Source organism: Scardinius erythrophthalmus (genome assembly GCF_964197995.2).
Source record: "Scardinius erythrophthalmus genome assembly, chromosome: 21".
Classification (NCBI taxonomy): domain Eukaryota; kingdom Metazoa; phylum Chordata; class Actinopteri; order Cypriniformes; family Leuciscidae; genus Scardinius; species Scardinius erythrophthalmus.
Window position 1 is genome coordinate 21,659,464 of NC_138241.1, and position 23,912 is coordinate 21,683,375.

At 36.3% G+C, this 23,912-nt stretch overlaps 1 protein-coding gene across 3 annotated transcripts in view; it reads left to right on the top strand.

The window, feature by feature from the left end:
* Positions 1–23,912, top strand: part of smap1 (small ArfGAP 1) — a 107,865-nt gene that overhangs the window by 37,763 nt on the left and 46,190 nt on the right. For 2 of the 3 annotated variants that reach the window (XM_081351181.1, XM_081351183.1), the window contains exons 5-6: positions 4,708–4,779; positions 7,442–7,522. In XM_081351181.1, the coding sequence (XP_081207307.1) occupies positions 4,708–4,779; positions 7,442–7,522 (153 nt within the window). The remainder of the gene's footprint in view (positions 1–4,707; positions 4,780–7,441; positions 7,523–23,912) is intronic. The other variant, XM_081351182.1, reaches the window with a different exon arrangement.

The following is a 23,912-nucleotide window of genomic DNA, read 5'->3' on the forward strand; positions in this document are numbered from 1 at the left end:
CACACTCCAGGCTGATTGCGGTCTCTGCTTATTGACCGCCTCTCTTCATCTCCTCCTGCTTCCCGTTCTGGACTTATTTCCCCAGACGGGCACGCTGGTATTAAAGGGATTGGGGGAGAAGAAGAGGAGTATTGTGTGGTGTTATTTAATGGCTCTCTAATGAATATGGGCCCATGCTGCTGTAGAGCATAGTGGTGATGCTAACCCAATGAAAGCAGATTATGAGGGGCATCCATCAGCAGGTAATGAACCGGTCCGGACAGTTCTGTGCTAGCTCGAGCTGTAATGGACCTACTTGTTCAGCTTGGGCTCTGTGGACGCATGCTGTTGACAGCACTACTTCCATACTGGGACAAAGGGAAAGTCATCAGTCTTCTTGTCCCTTCCTTATCCTGAAAACTCCCTCGCCAACGTCACTTGCTTCAAAGGAATATTTTGGGTTTAATACAAGTTAAGCTCAACCGACAACATTTGTGGCATTATGATGAATACCATATAAATAAATAAAATGAGGTTATTGTGAAGTACCTAGAATGCTGTTATGGCATTAATGTGAAGCTTATAATTTTAATTATGTTAAATAAGCATTATTTTTGGTGTTAAAACAGATGTATTAATTTAGCTGTAAAGTAGTTTAAATAACAGTTTTTCTCAGGTTTATGGTGTAACATTGTCATGGCAAGTTGTTAAATTTGCCGTAATGTTTCACAGACATGTTCAGTAAACAATTTTAACACTAACGCATTGTTTAAAACACGTGGATATAATTTTTAAAAACTGACTAACGTTTAAAATGTTTGTAATCAACAATATGCCACAAATGTTGTCTGTTGAGCTTAAACAAGCCAAACATGACACAAAAATTGCTACACAATTACTATTTTTGCTATGTTTGAAGTGTGAATAAAACCTGAAAGTGAATTGATAACATTTTAAAGACCTCATGAAATCAAAATTGGTGTTTTGTGGGCTTTAGTCCCGTCTGTTAGCTTTGAAAACATCAATATTAAGGATGCTACTACATAAGTTTTTTTCCTGTCAATTAATTTTCTTTTTATTTTAGTAGTTCTATATTACCCCCACCCCCAATAAATCTATCAATTATTTTCTGATTAAGTTATTAACCCTTAGGTTAACTTACCAATAAATAACCATACATTCTGGCATTTATTTTCTCTGTTTTATTCAAACGTTTTCTCATAAAAATGCTTCCTTTACGAAAACATTTCCAGCATAAAAAATACTGACGAAGGCAAAGCCCCGAAATGTTTGCATAATCTTTATCTCCTGTTTTTAACAAATAAAGTATTCTTAGAGCGCAGACCTTTTTTGCATTTTTGTACTGAAATATAGGTTAGCTGGGAGAGCGCTTTGCATATTAGTGATGTCCAGTTCATCATGAATGACTCGTTCTTTTAAACTGGTTATTTTTAGTGAACTGGTTGAACCAAATTAGACTGAACCATCTGAAACTGTTTGCGGCTCAGAACACATCTGCTGGTTACTCAGTCAAAATTTACTTTTGGGTGAGCTTGCTAGTCACATAGACTCAAAATGATCCAAATATCCAGAACTATGATCCTATAATGCTTTATTTTTTTCTTAACGCATTCTTTCGGACATGTCTGACTAGAAATGTCTGCTGAGGGTTTCATAACAGGGGCAAAATGTATGTTTGTGATCTCTCTCTCTCTCTCTCTCTCTCTCTCTCTCACTCTCTCTCTCTCTCTCTCTCTCTCTCTCTCTCTCTCTCTCTCTCTCTCTCTCTCTCTCTCTCTCTCTCTCTCTCTCTCTCTCTCTCTCTCTCTCTCTCTCTCTCTCTCTCTCTCTCTCTCTCTCTCTCTCTCTCTCTCTCTCTCTCTCTCTCTCTCTCTCTCTCTCTCTCTCTCTCTCTCTCTCTCTCTCTCTCTCTCTCTCTCTCTCTCTCTCTCTCTCTCTCTCTCTCTCTCTCTCTCTCTCTCTCTCTCTCTCTCTCTCTCTCTCTCTCTCTCTCTCTCTCTCTCTCTCTCTCTCTCTCTCTCTCTCTCTCGTGTCAAGAGTTGGTTGATGGTTGCAGTAGTTCTCGAATCACCACTGATCTGATGAAACAGTGGACTCTGACATGGCTGCCAAAAACCAATTAGGTGCTGGTATGCATAAACCAAGCAGTTGACTAGAATGATTCACATCATTATTGGGTGCTTTAATAATAGAATTGCATATATGTAAATGTCAAATGTCATTGCATGATTATGGAAATATTTCAGTGATTGTTTTTTTTTTTTTAACCAGTACATTGAAGCGAATTGTCTGAAAGAACCGGTTCGCGGAAAAGAATCAGACTTCCCATCAATACTCTTTCCACTTCACCCTCTTCCTTTTTTTTTCCTACCTCTGTCTAGTAGGGATTGGAGTAAGAACATTGGCCCTGACCCATCCATATCTCCCCCTTCTCTCTTTTCCCCCCCAAGAGAAAGAGGCTTTGTGGGACTCTGTGAAGGGGCAGGGCCATCTATCTGCCAACAACTACCCTGAGTCAATGAAACAACTACCCTAAACAAACTACTCTAAGCGAATGAAAGGGGGCACGGTGAGGGAAAAGGGAGAAGACAACAAAAAGAAAGTGTGTGTCAAGAGCTTGATCAGTATCATTTGATGCTTGGAAGATATTATAACGGGTGATCTTGAAAGCACTTTGCATTAAGAAAACATGAACACGGGGGTGATTTAAAAAAAAAATTTAAGCAGTTTGAATTCACATTTTCTGTGAAAGAGGTTTTTTGTTTTTGGCAGATGACTCAAACCTGTATTTCTACATATTTGAGCACGTGGCTGTGCAGGTTAAATTGTTTGTATACATACAGTGCAAGTTCATAAAAAGAGGGATTAATATTCATGTTGAGAGTAGGGGTGTGTGATATTGACAAATTATATCTCAATATTATAAGGGAATTTATCGCTAACAATAATTTGACAATATTTTGTTTAGTGTGTTGGTACCTTGACAGGATTAGGACTGCCTTGGACAGCTGACTCCCGAAGCTTTTGATATTCTTCATATTCTGTGTGGTGGTCAGCTTGCCGCAGTGACAGAAATCATTTTTTTTTTTCAATAAGTTTAAATTGAATTTTTTACCATTTGATTACATCATTTTTAATGATGTAATCAATGAATTCAATTTAATTCACATGCACGCTAACCTACTAAGACTACATCACGTAGTGTATGCGTGCACTTTCTAGGTGTGTTTTTGTAAAGTGAGGGACATACTCGATAATGTCACACATCGTTAAAACAACATTCACGATATTATTGTAGACAGTATATATATCGCACACCCCTAGTTGAGAGCACATATTAAGTTTTGTTTCTCAACCAGTACAGTCTTTTGGTATTCCACACAACATTAATCATAAGAAGTTGGTGCATAATTAGAGACTAACTGTATTTTCAGACTTTGGTATTCAGACTTCAGGAATTCACACCTGCTATTGCAATCGATATAACGCTAAAGATGAGTCAGACATGACTTAATTATTAGTCAAAAGGCATCACTTGCTGGCTTGCAGTTCTCATTCACCCTGTTGAACAACAGCTGCTATGCCTTTTTGTAATTTTTGCTTTCATAATTAAACAGCGTCAATGAGATTTTAAATGTTTCATATCCCTGTTCAAATTGCGCTTTGTTCTTTTCAAAATAAAATAGAATTATAAGGCCATGCAGTTCTGGAATACAAGCAGTAATTGAACCACTTTGGCTATTTTGTCATATTACAAACAATGCTTTTCTACCCCAGACAATACAATTCTTAATGAAACTGAAAATAGAAATCCATATTATTGAACTTGGCTGAGCTTTTGATACGTATATGTAAACGTATATGAGCAGACTTTTCAAACATCATTTGTTTGATTGATGCAGTTATTTGCAGTGGCTACACTTGTAAGTTAATTCTATTGATTTGAGGAAGTGCAGATTGACAGAATGACTGCAGATTCGGCAGATGGACTCATTTCTTACATTTATGGAGTCTGCTGGAACATCTGGAAAAGTCTGGGCTATTTTTAACCAACAGTGTGTCCTTGATGATCAATGTGACTGCTTATGCAACTAGATCAATATACGTGGATCCTCTTCCTGATTTGTATATTTGTGCAACCAATTTAAATGCAGAATTTTTGCCTTGTTTTCCAGTTAGAATATCGAAACATCCTTAAAACAAGGTAAATTCACTTGAGAAGTAAAACTGCATGCGCTAAATATATCGTGAACTAAGTTCTTAGCCCTTTGGCAAATAGTTTTTGTTTTTTAAGCATGAATCTTAATGAGGTTTACATGTGAAAATAATGCCAGTGGGGAAACAAAAACTTAATTCTCAAGATATATTCTCTGAAAACAACTCTTAACATCTTAAGCAGTTTTGCTTTACGAGTGACTGTTGTTTTAATGATGTTTAAATATTTTTACTTACACAGAAGTTCTACTGAGTTGTTACATTTTGGCAGTATAAAGTGTGTGTGTCAGTATATAAATTTTGCTTTTTTTTTTTTTTTTTGCTAATTATTCACTGTATAGTGATTGCTGCAGCCTGTTAATTCAGATGTTTCTCTCTCCGCTCTTTTTATTCCACATCCCCTCTTTATCACTCTCTCTCTCTCTCTCTCATTCTCTTTCAATTGCTTTCTTTTACCCTCTCGCCCTCTTTCTTTCTCCTCTGCTCCTGCAGAAGTCCTCTGACGCTGCTTTGCCCTCAGTATCGCCTCCTCCTTCGCAAGCAGCTGAGAAAAGTAAACTGGAGGTACTGTGGTCTTGTGCTTCTCTGTGCTGTGCAAATCACTGATATTGGTGCTGTGCGTTCTGACTGCTTCCCAATTCGCATGCTTTCCATCCTAAATAGTTTGCAAGTTTAGAATTATTACATTCCAAATTATATTATGTTGAAAAAATGCCAAACATGCCCAAATTTAGTATTTTTTTTTAAATGTACTTCCATAAAACCTAAAAACAAAGTCCATGTCTGCTAGATTTGAATCCATCTATATGCACTAACTTGACATTTAGCTTTTAGCTGGAAGAAAACGAACTTAAAAAATCGATGTTGTACTAAGACCTATTGGTTACTGGCCTCTTTGAAATGCTGTATCTAGATGCAATTTTTTGAGGTGATATTTCACTATCTTTACTATATACTCTTAATCCACTTTCACATCACCAACAAAGTAGTATGCGAATTGGTACAGCCCTTTTTATGCTTCTAATCAATCACTGAATCAATGTTCTTTGATATAATGTGTTACACTGTTGGTTGTTATATTGGTTAGTGCTAGACTAGCACATCTTAGCTGGTCAAGTTGGTCAGCCAGCATGTTTGGTTAAGATAGTTTGGCAACAGCATAGAAGCACCAAAAATGTTGGTGGCCATTATTACTATTATTCTAAATAATATATATTATATGTAAACTATAACAACAATTATTATAAAATTATAATAACTATTATTGTCATTATTGTATAAATTATAAGTAATATTATAATATCTAAGAAAAATAATAAAATCATATACCAGTACTATTTAATTTCCTACTGCTACAATTTCCAATACATAATCTATTTTTAAAATGGAGCATGTAAAGCGGATGTAATTGCTCAACCAGAACCGTCTGACTATTGACAAGTTGGCAACAGATTATATAACAGCCTGTAAGAACGATAATTTAAACCAAACAAAGGGGAAGATGAAAGAACTTATACAAATCACACTGACGGGTTCACATCCATTGTTAAAAAGTGCTGTGGTTGTATTTGATCGTGTGTGTGTGGAGTGCACACTGAGATGCCTCTGTGCTCTGCTGTGGAAAGGAATCGATAGCACAGCTCTGGCAGCATGCAGAGGGGAAATAGAATAATCAATGGGCCCATAAAGAGCTCCAAACGGCCAATCCGCACCTCTCCTCTAGGCCTGTTCTCCATTTGTTCCTTCTGCTGGTAATCATAGTGCCAGTCAGACACACCACCACGACTGCAGAAAACCCACTCTGATCCTTTACTCCCACACCTGAACCAGCCTCTCGCTCAGCGTTTTTGCAGCAGCAATTGATTTGCGCTGAGAGAAAAGGAGGGCTGATGGCTTGATATCAAGGCCAAACCTTTATGATGCAATTGTTTGGCTTCGCCATAGTGTTGGGAGTTTCAAATGGTGCACTTTGTTAAAAGCTATTGCAAAACTGGATATATGGGTGTTTCTTCAACCCCAGTCACTTGTTCCCAAAATTGTATGTGTATGTGTGTGTGTATATGTATACATGTTATCTCTTAAGCAAAAAAATCATAAAACTAATTTTGTTTGTGAACATGTTTAAAACTTAGATATTTAAATGATTTATTTATTTTTGTTAGAATTATTTACATGAATTTCCTCAGTTGTTGTGGAATCATTTCCATCTTGGCAAGCAATTTTGCTTGGAGTGTGAGATAAAAAAAAACACAATCTATGAAAAAAAAAGAAAAGAAAAATCAAGGTTGTAAAATTATATTTAATCAATTTAAGAGATACATAAAATGCTAACTCTAAATTAGCCTTAACAAAAAAAAAAAATTCTCCAATTCAATTTCAAAATTACCATTACTTTTTTTTTCTAGCTGTGCACTTTCGTTCCTCCTTAAAAGCCCAAACTTAATTTGCAAATCAGTAAAATCATGTAACGTGTGTCTTTAGTAAAGTAGGATGTGCTTGATATTAAATACAGGGCGGGCAATGTTTTTCTTAAACACTTTTTGTTATACTGGTTGAAACTCTCTTCACAGCCTGATAGCAATCAATAATAGAAGTGGTCTAAATATAAACAAAATTGCAAATGTCTTTTGTGGATGTCTCAGGACCAAAAAAAATCATCCAATCATTGCATTTGGTCCGATTGCAATAATAGTATGTCCAACCTGCTTGATATAGGCATCTTACAACAGTTTTCCAGCATCCCTCCGCCACCCCAACTCCTCACTCTCGGCTGGTTTCTATCCCAGCCAGGAATATTGGGGGAGTATGCCGGGTTTGGGCCAAATTTCGAGCTCGAAGCCCTCCTTTTGTACAGCACGCCTAATATGCATACTCTTCCACCACAAAAATATTATCAGAAACAGTACATAAATTGAGATGTGGTGAAAATGACACTGAAGGTCATCTCTGTCTGTCGAAGTTTTTCTGTGATGTTCCCATAGTTGTAGAAAACTAAATGTATAGCATGTATGTGTTTTAAGCTTTGGTAGCCATATTTAAGCTGTCAAAGTACAGGCCTCAAGGCAAAATGGTAAGCCTTGTGCCCTAAAGTCACCTCAGACTTGTGGCTGACTCTGAACTTTTTCTCCATGTTCAATTTCTTTTGTGTGTGTGTGCGTGATGTGTTTGTGTCTATGTCCTATCTCTGAGTGCAGTTTACCCTGACACATTATATTTTCTGACACAGAAAGAGAGAGAGAAGAAAAAGGAGGAGAAGAAGAGGGAAAAGGACACAGATAAAGGGAGCAAGCCAGCAGTTTTTGAGAAGGTAATCAACCTCTGAATACCTCTGTAATCAATCAACTGACCAAATAGACTGGAGCCATTACCTTTTTAATGAGAGCTGTGTTTTTGAATCATTTTAAGTCGTTCTGTTTGAAAAGCAGGTACCTGATGTTCCTGGGCTTCTTAAATATGATCCCAGTGGGAAAAGGCTGTACAAATATGAATGATTTGATTCTCTGGTTTTCTTGATTTCCAATGCTTGCATTTTTGCGACTCACACTTGAGTAGGACAGTGTACAGTGACCATAAGGAAGATCACAGTCCCGTCTCTTGTGAGATCAAACACTCTGGGCACTTGAGTTTAATTTGTCTTGCATATTCATATGTCTTTTTGCAGGAAATTAGTTCACTGGAATATCTGGGTTCATTTTAGTTAAAAACCTCATGTGGGGGATTGTGGATTTAAGGTGGTGTGAATGTGAAATGGCTGAGAAACTTATAAAGTTATGTAGACAGTGGCGTTTCTGGTGCTGAAATCACATTGATATTAATATTATTTATTCAAATTTCAAATTTAGTTTGCATGTTCTCTTTGTGGCTAGAATGAGGTTGAGTTGACAAAAGTGTGTTACATTGATACTAAATAGATTCCAAGGCTTTTATAGAAAGTATGTAAAAAAAAGTTAACATTTACCAAATTTGACCTTTTTACCATTTGACTGCTTTGTAAAGACTGACTGGAAATCATGAGATTGATCAAAATTATTTTATTCAGCATATCATTTTGTGATTTAAAAGAAAAATATAAATAAAATATAATTAATTTATTATACACTTATATTTATACACAGTACATACTACAAATAAAAATGTTGGGGTCGAGAAGGTTTAAAAAAAAACTCTTCTGTTCACCAAGACTGCATTTTATTTTATCAAAAATGCAGTAAAACTTGTGAAATATCATTACAATTTAAAATAACCTTTCTATTTTAATATTTTAAAGTGTATTTTATTCATCTGATGGCAAAGTTGAAATTTCATTATCATTGTTCCAGTCTTCAGTGTCACATAATCCTCCGCTAATCATTCTAATATGCTGATTTGGTTCTGAATAGTGGTGCAACGATACTCTCATGTCACGATTTGATACATATCCTGATACTGAATTCACGATACGATATAATTGCGATACTCCAAGACATGTGATAAAAGGTTAACAAAAAATTAACTGTTGATTAAAATGCTAAATTTGATATTACATTGTGGGTGTAAATGATTGGCTTGGACTTGGTGCTGGTAACCCAATGCACAGGACAATAGTGACACCAGAATAAAAATATTCATTATTCTGAAGCGGAAAATACAGAATTAGTTTTAGACAAATATGCTTGCACTCTGTCACTGACTAGTTATATTTAAAATAATGTAGGACACTTTTTATTGGTAACATAAGACATTTGGCATTTTCGGGACCCACAATATTCCCCCATTGCATTATTATACATTATATTGAACATTATATATTTTAGTTTAATGTAGTACTGACACTAAAACTCTGAAAACTTGAATTTTTTTCCTCACACAGTAACTTTTGTTTTTGGTTAATCAATACATATTGTCACTATCCACGATACATATTGTTGCATTTTTGTATTGCGATATATTGTGACACGATATATTGTTACACCACTAGTTCTGAAGAAACAATTCTTATTATTATCAATGTTGAAAACCATTATGCTGCTTAATATTTTGTGAAAACAGTGATATAAATTTCAACGTTTAATTTTCATAATTTAAAGTGTCCTTGCTTCATTAATTTTTTTAACAAAAAATAAATCTTTTTGACCCCAAAATCTTTTGACCAGTGTTGTGTGCGTGTATATATGATGCATTATTGTTTATGATGTATTCTAAATTATGATTGTCAAAAGAATAGCATAATCAAAAAATTTATTAAATTGCCACCACATGGATACTTTTGGCATTCAGAAATTAAGTTAGCATTTTTCAAGCTATAGTCTTTCGCATATATATATATATATATATATATATATATATATATATATATATATATATATATACAGTAGATACAGAATATATATATATATATATATATATATATATATATATATATATATATATATATACAGTAGATACAGAATATATATATATATACGATGACTTCATTGAAGATGTATTGAACGCAATTGCCCGCACGGAAACGACCACACTGCTGTTCATTTCACAGACAAACCCCCGAGTGTCTGATCTCTAGTGCTTTGAGCGGTATCGAGCGGGTTTCTTCTGCGCCAGTGGACACGTAGAGTAACAGATATTGCAGGCTTGACTTAATCTCTCTGTACTGCAGAGATGTTGAGCAAACAAGCAAACACTTCATAGATGTGCTGAAATAGCCACAGCAGCAATAATTTAAAATTTTTGTCTAGTCGACACAGTGCACATTCACAACTCTGCAGCACAAGAAAAAAAAAAACATGAACAGGCATCTTACATTTGTACTTCTGTAATGATCCTCTCAATCCAGGCACCTTGCTTTCCTTCGGGCTACACTTCATAACCACTCGCAGTCACACACACCTTCCCCTACCCTGAAGCGCAGTTTGGGGTCATCTGGGATTGTAGCGCAGAAAACAAACGCAGGGAAAAAAGGGATAAGAAATTGGCAGTCGAGTGTGAGAGGAAAAAAAAAAAAGGTTGTGTGAGGCTTTTGGGAATGTGTATTATTGTCGTCTAGCAGTCAGAGAGCACAATGGTGGTACTTGATTGACAGGCGGTAGTGCGAGGCTGGATGGCCCTGAGTGAGAGTGGAGAAAGAGTCACGGAGAGGGCAGAGTGCTGTGCTTTTTCTTCAGTAGTCTCTCGCAATCTTACTCTCTCTCTTTCTTTCTCTATGGCTCCTTATCCTTCATGCTCTGTTGTCCTGCACAAGTGGCTCTCAACTAGGAGTATTCAAAACTAGACGATAGGTTGTATGAATGGCTAGTTAACTGTTGTCTTAGGGTGCTTTTTACCTGGGCACGATTGCTGCGGTCTGAGTCAGAGCGCGATTGTTCCCAGTAAAAATTCGAACCGAACCAGATTTTCATCTTAAATCTGACGACGCATCTATAATATGGTTTGTTGAAAATAGCAATGCGTAAAACAGACAGACAGAGTTAGGCTAATGTATGTTTCTGTCAATGGATACGCATTCTGGCTTCCCATAAACTGTGCTCAATGCGAGTGCCGTATGTTCTAATATGACCAGTCATTTCCTCGTCATCACCCAGGTGTTGAGAGCGCTAGCGCAGGTGAGACCTGAACAGAAGAAGTTGCAAATGAGAACTCAACTTGCATGCTGTGAGAAGATTTGCGTGTGAAGCATGCACAGGGAAAGCCTTGTGTCAGACAGCGTGCAAATATTGAATTATTTTTCAAGTCTTGCGCTTGAATGGACAAATTCACTCACAAATGATGTCAACATGTCTGTCTTGGCAAGCATCCTAGCAAACATAGTTATGGCTTAAGTGAACGTAAACAAAAGACAACGCATGTGATGTGTACTGGATCCATGCATTGTATTAAAGTGACAGCAGCCTAATATTACTGTCTGTATTTTCAGTGTTAATCAAACAAACAAAAGACAAGAAATAACTCACTGCTCTTAATTTAATAGCTTTTAGAACTTCAATAATGATTAATCTTTCATTTATACTGTGAAGATTATATGCAATGTTATTTTACATTTGATTACCAGGGTTTGTACAAGGTGCTTGAAGTACTTGAATTTGACTTTTTGAAATGTAGGTCTTGGAAAACCCTTAAACATTCATATTTATGAAAAGCCACTTGAAAAGTGCTTGAATTATTGAAAGACATTATGAAATTAGTGTTACATTTTTTTCGACGATAGACAATATTTTCATGCAAAATTAACACTACAGCCTGTCTCATATAGATATAATGACATTTTGCATGGCTATGAGTGTGATATTGCTCATATAAATATCCAAGTATATGAGACAGCTTTCATTCTTCAGGTCAATCATATATTCATGAAAAAAAAATCAGTTTGAGTAAGGAAAGTGATATCTTTTTCATAGAATCCTTTCAATTGTTAAAGTTGCCACAGTCATTGCATACTTTGCATGTGCTGCTCTTTATTATTATATTTTTATTTATCTTTTTAAGAATTTGAAAGATAATAAAGATATTGTTTGATAAGATCAGATCTCTGATTGTAGTCCTTGAAAACCCCAAAAAGTAGTGCTTAAAGTCCTTAGAAGTCCTGGAGTTTCATTTTACAGTATCTGTACGAACCCTGGATTACTTTATTAAATTTATGTACCTAAAAACTATTGTTAGATACCTGAAAAATCTGAAAATCTATTGTATTTGAGATGAAATTGCGTAAGTGTTTGAATCGAGATTTGCAATCTTTTTAACGATTAATCGTGCAGCTCGATTGCTGCACGATTAATCGTGCAGCAATCTTTTAACGATTAATCGGTAATCTTTGGTTCGGTACCCTGGTGTGCTCCTGGTCCTCATGACAGCTTCCATTTTAACAATTTTTCATTGGAACTGTACCCCGTTTCGAACTAAACTGCCAGTGTTAAAGCACCCTTAAAGGGTAACTCGCCAAAATGCAATGTAGGGTCTTTTTTGTTAATCTACCCGAGGCAAACTTTCGTTTTAAAAGCATAATTCGAGTGGAAACGCCACTTTTAAGGTTGACCGTATTTTCGTTTTCGGTCAAATTATGTCTATTTTTAAAACACTAAGACGGCTCGACACAATTTGAAACTTTGCTCGAAGTATCACCAGAGGCTTTACACATGAACTTGAGCATTGAGAACATTGTTTGTGTACACAGTTTACTAAAAAGAAATATTTTGAACATCTCACTGTAGCTGTGCAAAGTGGGCAGGTAATGCTGTTCATATCAGAATTTAGAGTCAGAAATATGAGTCATAATTGACCATTGTATAAATACAACAAATCAGTTTAACACACACTGGGCAGTTTATTGTATTATTATTTGACATATTACAAAGTGACAGACAATTTGCACCAAAATACTGTAGAGTTTGGTTGGATGAACAGCCTTTGTAGTCAGCTAAAATGGACATGACGATTGTTTATTTTTCTACATTTTTTAAAAATGTTGTATATTTTGCTGTCCTAGCTGTGCACCATTATATGATTAGTTGCATTTTATTTGCATTTAAGATTTGCATGCGTCAGAACCAATCTGCACTTTTTTTTGGCTCACAACCCACTAGTCCACTATTCCTACTTTCTTGCTGTCTGTCTCAACTATGTGTGGTGGTATGTTGTTTGAATTGTGGGTCACAGTGGAGAAGATTGAAAAATGCAGTGGCCTTTGAAAGTCCAGCTGCAATCTCTCCTCTTTCTGCTCCACCAAGTCAAGAATATTCACTGTCTTTGTAACTCCTGGAACACGACTAAGCATTAAGAGAGACTGAGTTAACACTGCAGGGGCACCTCCTGTTCTAGAGCAGTCTCACACCATTCCCAGAGGGAGAGGGATGAGATGAGATGAAGGCAAAAGTGTGAAAGATGAAGGAATGGAGGGAAAGATCCTGACAGGGCAGTTCAGCAGCAGCAGTTCAGTGCCTTTGGGGCTGGTGCCTGTGGCCATACGTGACAGCTCATGTGTGAACGTGAACCTCCACACACAAAACCAGTGCACTAATATAGAACAAACTACATTCAGTTTGCTGTAGTGGATGTCCTTCTGTCTGCTGTCAGACTGGATTGAGATTAACTTTGTCTTTGAAACCAAGGTACCAGAGGTACGTACTGTATCGATACTAAATCGATACCTTAGCCCTGAGGTTTTCAAACTGCCCCCTAAGGGGGCACAAAGGTTTGGAAGGATGTCTGTGTTATTTATTTAATTGGCTTTTTAATATGTGTAATATCTCATGTTTAGGGTTGCTGCGATAATCTGTTACTGGTGTTTTGATAGTTTTATTGTAAAATAAATAAATAAATAATTCATTTAATTCAGTTGGAGAACAGACACTACAATTAAAAACTGAACAGGGTCTGCTCAATGCAGTGTGAGCTGAAAGAGAGTCACTGCACAGATCAGCAGCAGGAGTCAGATTTAATTTATCATGAGAGTGAGGAGATGACGGACAAGACGATGGCGGAAGATTTGGTTTCAAAGCAAAATGTAAAAGCACCTTTGGCAATATTTTGGATTTAAACCCAAATTTGATGTTTTTCTAGTTGTTGTGTTTTTCAATAATAATAATAATAATAATAATAAATATTTGCAGGATTAGCTTGTGTCTGGAAAATCTGTTTGAAAACAGAAACGGGGCCAGATTTGATGATATGTTTTTTTCATTCAAATAAATGTAATCTTACCGCATTACTTTATCTCTGTGTCTGATTCAAAGCGGGCAGAATGTTTGATCTAACGAGACGTAATTGACGAAAATAACTGCCAATTTTACCCTTCCGATTAAATATTGTGCTGCAAACATCAATAACAGCTTTAAGTTGATAATGCTGGCAAATGACCATGGTATTGCGTTTTGCATCGGGCGGTTCTTTGAATCCACGTCGTGCATTAAAATCGTTTAATGCACAGATGTATGTATGTAGGTATTTATGTATGTAGGCATGCATGTATGTAGGAATGTAGGCATGTAGGTATTTATGTATGTAGGCATATATGTATGTAGGCATGTAGGTATGTGCATTAAACAATTTTAATGATTTTAATAATTTATATACATATATATATAAGTGCTGTCAAACGATTAAAATATTTAATCGTGATTATTCGCATTAATGTCATAGTTAACTCTCAATTAATCGCACATTTTTATCTATTCTAAATGTCCCTTGATTTCTTTATGTCCCATTATTTTTATTTTTTAATTTTAATGCTCTTATCAACATGGAAAAGTGGATCGGCTTGTTTTGTGCAAATGTTTTTTTATTGAAAACAACATTGGCATATACTGTAGTGTTCAATTTCACTCTATTCACACTTGGAGCAAATAATCACATCAGAGAATTCGCATTCGCATCAAGTGGTATTTCAGACTGGACGTGCTGCGGTGATAGCCCAGTTCACAACGAAAAAACGCACAATCACTTTGGTCTTGTCAATGGAACCATTTGGCAACTTTTTAAAAGTAAACTTTCCATTCAGAATCTTGTTTGCATCCATTTCGGTGTCTCGCGCTCGTCATCCACTCAAAACATCGCACACCGGACGAGAAGCGCTGCGCCGCGTCGCGTCTAGGACAACTCGAGGAATCGCACACCGGACGCGCACTTTCTCGGTTTATGGCCAGCAATATTGTTATGTTTAAGGACATCATGGAATTAAGATAATGTCTGTACTATATTATGATTGTACTGTACAATTAAATACAATCGTTTGCTAAGTCTGCAGTCTGAACACTTTACCTCAGAGCATCCGTTAACTGAATGAATTGAGAATATCTCCTGAAAATCCGATAATATCAGCAGTTTTCATCCACGCAGCTGATTCTGTAAATGAACGTAAAACTAAATGTATATTGCAGCACAGGGTGAAGTCAGTATATACATTAACGACGATTTGAGACAAATACATGTAAATTTAATATAAAACTATATGCAAATGGCGCTCTGTGGCGCGGCAGGATTTTGATTTTCGACAAGGTCCTGAGCCGTATAGCTAGGATGCAATTCATGAAAATTGGGCACTTCTGGAAAAGTATTTGATTTTTAGGAGAGTGTTAGGTATAGGCCTAAGGTTTTCAAAAAACTATGGATACAAGTTGGGGTGGCCCCCCTAGTGGCAGTTATCCATAAAATCAAAATTGGCCACCGCCAAAAAGAGAAAAGGTTATATATCTCAGCTTCCTTTAGTCTTCAATTGTTTGGTCTTAAATTGTTGTATAATGTAATTTTTTCTTCTTTGTTTGATACAAGGAATCCAATTCTGATATATTCTTCTTATTTTAAGTCCATTTCCATGTTAAATCTATTATCATAGTCATATTTAGTTCAAATAAACTGTCAATATCTCTGAAAAAGTCACATTGAAATATTACTCAGTGCCCGAGACCCATATTTTTCCGGTCTAGCTAGATCCGGTGTGGTGTTGTAGTTTTTAACGTTACTAGTTGTTGCAACAGCATGTGAAAAATGTATAAATCAATGATAAAAAAAATGTACGCCGTTAAAATGGGTTTTATATATATATAATTGTATATACATTTTATTTAATTTTATATATATATATATATATATATATATATATATATATATATATATATATATGTATATGTATATATATATATATATATGTATATATGTATATATGTATGTATGAGGGGCCGCACAAGCCAAAATCCATTCTTCAACTGTCACACACATACATTCTCCTTTCACATACATCCATACATTTCTGCTGTTACACTCATACATTCTCCTTTAACACACATACATTTCTACTCTCAAATTCACATTCATTCTCCTTTCACATACTACATACATTTCTACTGTCACACTCATACATTCTCCTTTCAGTACAGTTTTTACTTTTTGGAGTAAGTAGCAATAAACATGAAATCAGACAATTTTTTAATAATGTGCTGGAATGTATTGACCAAATTTAAAGAGAAACAGATTATTTTGTGCATGAAAGGCTGCATTGAGAACTCTGTGATCACATTCAAACCCTATGTGGATTTCTGTCAGTCTCAAGATTTGTTGAGGATTCAAGAAATAGAGCAGCAGTAAATACATTGGAGTCCTTAAATGGATGTCTAAATGTAGTGCGGACTGCTCATGAATCCAGACAAAGAATCAGGTCTGAGAACAGTTATGTCCTGTTGCAAACACAGAAGAGGCTGTTTTTCTGGTGGCACATATAATTTTTATTTCTGTCACACACTGTACAATCTGCAAATTCAACAAAGACAACAATAAATTTGTTTTTTGTTTCACAGTGTTGAAATAGCTGGCAGTGTAACTTCATGTCAAAAAGTGAAACGCTCTTTCAATAAATTCACACTACACATTTATCTGATCACAGAAAATGAAACGGTGTATTACTATTCCAGCAAATAAAACAATACTGACATTAACATTTTAGTAATCAGATAAAGCTCAATTAACATACACCAACTCTATACAAGCACTTTATGTAGCTATTCAAATTTATAACTGTAAACTCTCTTTACAAAAACATCGAGTGCACTGAAAATGAATCTCTTTTAAACATTGTCAAGTCGCGATCTTGTGCGGCCGTGGATATCCGCATAAGTAGCTAGTCGGATGAGAAAAGTCCTCTCGCTGCTGTTCCTGAATTTACCGTAATCATAGTAATAGGCGCACACCCATTTTTTTGGCGGCTGCCTTGACCATGTATTTTCAAACCACGGCTGGCTTGACTGCTGTCCGGTGACCTCGATCGCGCCAGACCTGCCTTCCGTTTTCATTATACTCTCTCTCACACATATGCATTATTCTCTTATCCTTTTTCAGACATACATTTTCTTTTTACATACATTTATTATTTATAATGCATACTTTGAATACATTTGCATAAGAGTAAATGTATATATGTGAAAGGAGAATGTATGTGTGTGAGAAGAGAAATGTATGTATGTGAAAGGAGAATGTATGTGTGTGAGAGTAGAAGAATGAATTTTGGCTAGTTTGGCTCTTAGAAATGACACACTACACCTTTAAGAGTAAGACAAGTCTGCCTCCTCCGGTTTCTCTGTTGAGTGCAAACATCATTCCACAGCTAGCTATCTATCAAACCTTAATTTGGTCATCCCTGAATGGCTGAATGAGATGCCATGCACGTCTCTTAAAGCACTCCTGCGGGGAACAGGGGTGCCTGCCTTGTGGCATCTGATACATATTTTCCCCCTCGACAACCTTCATTTGTCTGTCGTTGTGAGTTAATCTCCATACATATTTCCTTGCCATCAAAGGTGCTTGCTGGCTTATGTTAAAATCAGCCAAGCCGAGGACCTTACAATGATATTCATAGCCTCTCCTGAACCTCCACAACTGTGTGTGTGATTGTGTCGCTTTTGTCATGCCCCCCAGCATGACCTCTCCTGATCCATAGCCTGTGAGTCACATGTTGAGATCGCCAGAGCACTGTGTGTTTTAGGGAGTGTGAAAAATGAAAAAACAGAGATAAAAACCAGCACTGACCCCAGGTCAATGTAGACTGATTAAAATGGCAGTCTGGCTTCATGTGCGAAACAACGAAGGGATTTATAGTGAGTCTGACACTTAAAACAGCCTTCAGACAACATCCTGTCGGCACGAGAGAAAGGTGAATGTCTTTCGTTATGTATGATGGTTTGTTTAGCTGCATAAAAACATTCAGAGATGTTTGTGTGTTTGCCAGGCTGAGATGATGTAGAACCAAGTAAATTCAGTTGGCTGTTGCTATTGCTCCATCTGTCTGCTGTAGGGTTGGATTGATACCAATACTTTGGCCTTGGTATGATACCAGCCTTTGGTACCAACCTCAGTATCGATGGCAACAAATAAACAGCCTTGGCCGACTGATTAAATGATTTTAATAGAAGTGTTCATTTAGTGTTCATTTGCTATTAATCTCAATGTTTGTAGCATCCACTTACTTTTTTAAAAGAGAGAATCAGCAAATTGTTCTATTGTAAGTTTGCAAAAAAAAAAAATGATTTGGTTTAAATGCCTACCTGGATTTGATTTATAGAGATATTTCTGTTCAGAAGTTTGGGGTAATTTAAGATTTTTTTTTTTTGTGTGAATAAATGAAATTGATCTGAAGTGACATTAAAGACCTTTACATTGTTACAAAAGATTTATATTTCAAATAAATGCTTTTCTTTTTAGATTTCTATTCATCAAAGAACCTTAATGTATCCATTTCCACAAAAACATTATGCATCACAACTTTTTTTTTTTAAACTGTTATGATAAACAAATTCTCTTGAGCACCAAATCGGCATATTAGAACGATTTCTGAAGGATCATTTATGTGATACTGAAGACGGGAAGGCTGAAAATTCTACTTTGCCATCACATGAATAAATTACATTTTAAAATATAGTCAAACATAAAACAGTTATGTTTTACTGAATATATTCGATTGATCAAATAAATGCAGCCTTGATGAGCTCTCCCTTAGCAAATGAAAACTGCCTGATCTCCACAGCTATTACTGGAAGTCTTTATTTTATTAGTGATGTTTGCTAAGACACGCATCACTGTTGTTCATACTTCAGGGTTTGCGATTTAAACAATCACCTAACTCAAGGTATTAAACTGTAGCACGTAACTCGCTCTGCACTGTTTGTGCTACAGAATGAGTAAAACCTTACATCGTGTGGCATGTTTGAGGTATTGTGTGATATTGTTGTGATATTGTTTTCTAAGTGATCAGACTCGGATGATAAAATCCCATATACTAGAGCCAAATCTAAGGACCAAAATATTGTCAAGACTCCGGTGGTCTCTTTTGGCCTAGTGTGGCCTACAGTTTTGGCTGTCCTGCAACACTAATCTAGTCATTCTATATCTATATGAAAGCGAAGTAGCATTTTAAGCTGTAATTCTTCTGTTCTTAGACATAATGGTCCCTTATATGGAGTGAAATGTACAGCAGATGGTCTATAACATTCTCTGGAATAGTGCTACAATAGGATCAGTTTTTGATGGAGGCTTGTTATTATGATATGCTGCTCTTAAATGAATGATTCTGTCTGGACAGTTAATTCCAGAGGGGTCATGCCTGTTCACAAGATCATGTCTACTGTCTGTCATTACTGTAGGAAAGGTACGAACCAAAATGTAACTCAGCTGTTACTTAAATAACCTTCACCAGCACAGTCACATAAAACTCAGGAAGGGAATTTACACATTACACAATATTATTCTTAAAGGTGCTCTACTTAAAGAGATAGATCACCCAAAAATGAAATTTACCCCATGATTTATTCACCATCAAGCCATCCTAGGTGTATATGACATTCTTCTTTCAGACGAATACAATCAGAGTTATATTAAAAAATGTCCTGGCTCTTCCAAGCTTTATAATGGAAGTGAATGGCCTTTTCTGTTTTGAAGTCCATAAAAGTGCATCCATCCATGATAAAAGTGCTCCACGCAGCTCTGCGGGGGTTAATAAAGGCCTTCTGAAGTGAAGCGATGCGTTGGTGTAATTAAAATCTCCATATTTAAAACTTTATCAACTAAAATAACTAGCTTCCGGCTGACTGCCTACGCAAGCCAAAAGAGTAACCCATACTCCTTTTAATATAGTAGTCAAGTAATACCATTTTTAATATATTTGTTTATATAACTTATTTTTTTATTGTTGATGTAATTTGTATATTGCTTGGGTAATGAATTTTGATTTATCCATCCATCTATCTATCTTTCATTCATCCATCCATCCAAACTAAGATGTTTCCTTCCTGTCGATCATTTTGGATGTTCCATATTTGCCGAGCTAGAAACTGAGATCATGGTAACTGATCTTTTAAGTTAAGTACCATATTGAGCTTCATAAGCAGTTGTTAGGTTGTCATGTGAAAACACTATTTTGCTACCATTGTATGTCACAGAGATGACTTGCTGCTTCTCTCCATGTGTATTGCAGTGCTCTCAACAGTGTGATGGTATTTTTGAGGGTGGGTTTGGGAACGAGAGGTTATCTCTAATTCAGTAGTTGGTGAAAAGTTCCAGAATGGCTAATATTGTTTATAGCACTTTAACAACCAAAATCCTAGCTCCTTATCTTTTTGTATTTTATTGTATTTTAGGGAAGAATAAAAATTAATGTAATTACTCTTTTATTTGATTGAATTCTCCTCATGCAGCGTTTCCAGAATTTTCGAGATCCTGGAGGGTCTGAACATAACAGCAGCTAGTTGGCTTGTGCTGTGAGTTTATTGGATTGCGATTTTGTTTTTCCAGTGACCCCAGTAGACTGTTTCCGGAGGGCAGCGACTGCCCGAGTATCTCGTCCTGCCCGGCCGTCTCTCATTAAAAATCAGTGAGATGCTCATTAGGGTTTAAGTGGAATTAGTATGAAAAGCTCTCTCCCTGCGCTAATGAAGGCAACCGCGCCACAATTGTTTTCATTTGCCATGACTCTCCCTGAATGCAATCAGAAACCTTGACCGAACCCCCTGCTAGCTCTCTCTCTCTTTCAAGCGTGTTTTATCCCATGTACTTTTCAAGGCCAGTAGGCAAGGTAACTGCACAAATTATCTCTGCATTTACACACCTCAGTCTTTTTTCGTCATGTCCAGAATTTGTAAACGTTTCATAGATATAATAAAACATCCACTGTTGCTATGCTCAACATAATTTCCCCTTTCTCTCATTAGCGCGCTAGGCTATGCTAGCATCTGCTTTCTCTCCAGGGTTAGTGCCCACACAACACCATACACCGTGTGTGATTCCACATGTGGTGCCGCAACATGTTCCTGTATATGTTTTTTTGGCTCTGTGTTACTCATCGAGTTGAAAAGTGTCTCACTTCCTTCAAACACCTGTCTTGCTTTCTCGCTCACTCATCCTCCGTTCTTTTCCCTTTGGAAATGAAGCTTACGTTTCAGTCTTTTTTCCCATTTGAACAATGAATAAATTATGAAAGAAGAAACACGCTGCGTTTGCCGATCTGAAAATGCTGCTGTTATTGTTTGGTACACATGCATGTGTAGTGTTCTTTGTTTGTGTGTAGGATTCTGGGATTTGTGTCTGTTATTGGATGAAATAGGAAGCCATCTGTTCACCTGAGAATCATGTTGTGCATGTGTGAGACATTGGAGTAAGTGTGTGTATATGTGGAAAGCTCCACATATTAATCACACTCGTGTTTGTCCTTTTTGAGTGTGTGCATGCATTTCTTGCTCAGATCTTTCCATCCCCCTGCTGTTCTTGTGACAGTCTGCTGTCAGGGGACTAGGAGCAGTTGGAGAGGAGGAATTTCCATATTACTCGACCATACATTGATTTACTCAACCTCGTGTAGAATACGGCACATCCAGATGTGCAGTCGACTGCTGGGGAGAGAGAGACCCTTCCCAACCTAAAGATGGATTAAGTTTTCAGAGCCCCTGCTCCATAATACTCCATGGTTATTAACATTTTTGACCCTGTTGTCCAACCCAATATTCAATGACAACCCACCCCCATATCGGCTAAGATATTTCCAGTATATCTGCTAAAATTTTGACAGCTGCTTGTTTTCAGGTTTTTTTTTCATTAACAGAAACAGAGTTCATTCCAGTTCATTCCAGAAATGTAATTTAATTACTTTTAAGTCAGCTCCATTGAAAGTTGGAGGAGGCTCCATTGTTGAGAACCACTTCTCTAATCTGAGCTGAGTGAGATTTATTATGTTTCAAGCTGACTGTCAGGAAGCCCTGCGCTTCAATCGAAAAAGCCAATCGCTTTAAACCATGTCTTTGTCGTTGCTCTTTTGTGACTGTTCCTAAAGAGTGCTCAGATAGATTTTGATCATGCAAAAAAAAAATTCAACCCTACAATGAAGGGCAACTGGATATCCAGGCCCTCTGTTTTGGAAAAAATAATAAATTATGAATGATGAGAAATTCAGAATGTTAAAATGTACCATCTAGCCTAGTTTCCCCAAAACATTAAAACATTTTTGATGAAAGTTTTTTTTTTTTAATCATTTAAACTATTTAAAGTATTTAATGATGTAGCGAAATTTAAATTCTTTGGGCAGGCTAGTATTTGTGTGCAGTCGGTTTACAAACATTTGGCAGAAATTAGCAAGTGATTAAGAGTATCTTAGTATAAAGATTTTATGAATTTTTGTTTACTGACTTTCAAAAGTTGGGGTTGGATTAAAAAAAAAGTTTTTGAAAGAAGCCTCTTATGCTCACCAAGGCTGCATATATTAATTCAAAAATACAGTAAAAACAGTAATTTTATGCATTTATATTATATATTATATGAAATATATATTCTTATTTTTGGGCAACACCAAGCCAATACACAGCTCACATCACCTCCTGCCAGGAGACTGTTATCGAGGTGCCAAAGGGGATATAAGTGGCTTATTTGTACGTGTCATGGATGCATTAAAATTGCAGGTGAACAGGTGAGATCCCATAGATCAATAAGTTCAGGGTCTTTTACATGCTAATAGAGCAGGACCTGCTGTTAGCATTATGCATACATTTAATTAAATAGTTGCTTTTGTGTAAGAGCTATGACCCTGATCACTGCACTTAATGAAGACACACACGTGCATTTCACCAGTACAAGGCTGCGTGAGTGTTTCATATTTATGTGTAGTGCCAGCAGGTGATATTTTTCCTTTGTAGTCTTGGTGAGGTAAAATGCATAATTAATGCAGATGAGATATTTAAAGCTCAAGGCCGGGCACTAACCAGTGTGATGCATATCTCCTTTCTCTCTTGCTCTTTCTTCATGTACACTACCATTAAAAAGTTTGGAGTCGTGAGAATTTTAAAGGCTTATAACAGGAAAATTGGGAAAAATCGTATTACAATTTAAAATAACTCTTTTCTCTTGAATACATTTTAAAATGTAATTTATTCCTGTGATGCAAAGCAGAATTTTTAGCAGCCATTACTCCAGTCTTCAGTATCACATGATCCTTCAGAAATCATTCTAATATGCTGATTTTGTGCATTTCTTATTATCATCAATGTTGAAAACTGTTCTTCTCAGTTCTCGCGTATGCGTCGTGGTGCTCTCGTGAACTCACATCAGAGGCCCACACGGAAGAAAATGAATAGTTGAATCATTATTTTAGTTTTTTTTTTTTTTTTTTTTTTGCACACAAAAAGTATTCTCGTCGCTTGATAAACTTAAGGTTGAACCACTGTAGTCACTTGGACTATTTTAACGATGTCTTTACTAACTTTTCTGGGCTGGCAGATATCAATTACCAAGCAGACTATGAAGGAGTGAGACCGCTCTCAGATTTCATCAAAAATATCTTAATTTGTGTTCTGAAGATAAACCAAAGTCTTACGGGGTTGGAACAACATGAGGGTTTGAGTTTATTGGATTGCTAATTACTGGATTGATAATTACTGACAGAATTTTCATTTTTGGGTGAACTAACCCTTTAATGCGATACATTCGCTGGTGAAAAACCTCGTAAACACCATTTGAGCTTGATTTTGGGAAAAATTATATGTTAAATTATAAAACAATATAATGACACACACAAGTGTCTGACCATACATAGTCACAATACTAACTTTGACAACATGGTGTCATTTAAAAAATATGCCTGCCTTTTATTTTTGTAATACTAACACTAACCTGCTTTTTTCACTGGTTTCAAAACACCATGGTAACATATCATCGGATGAATTCCTGCGATCCAACATCAAATGCCAGCACACTGCCTTGCTACTTAC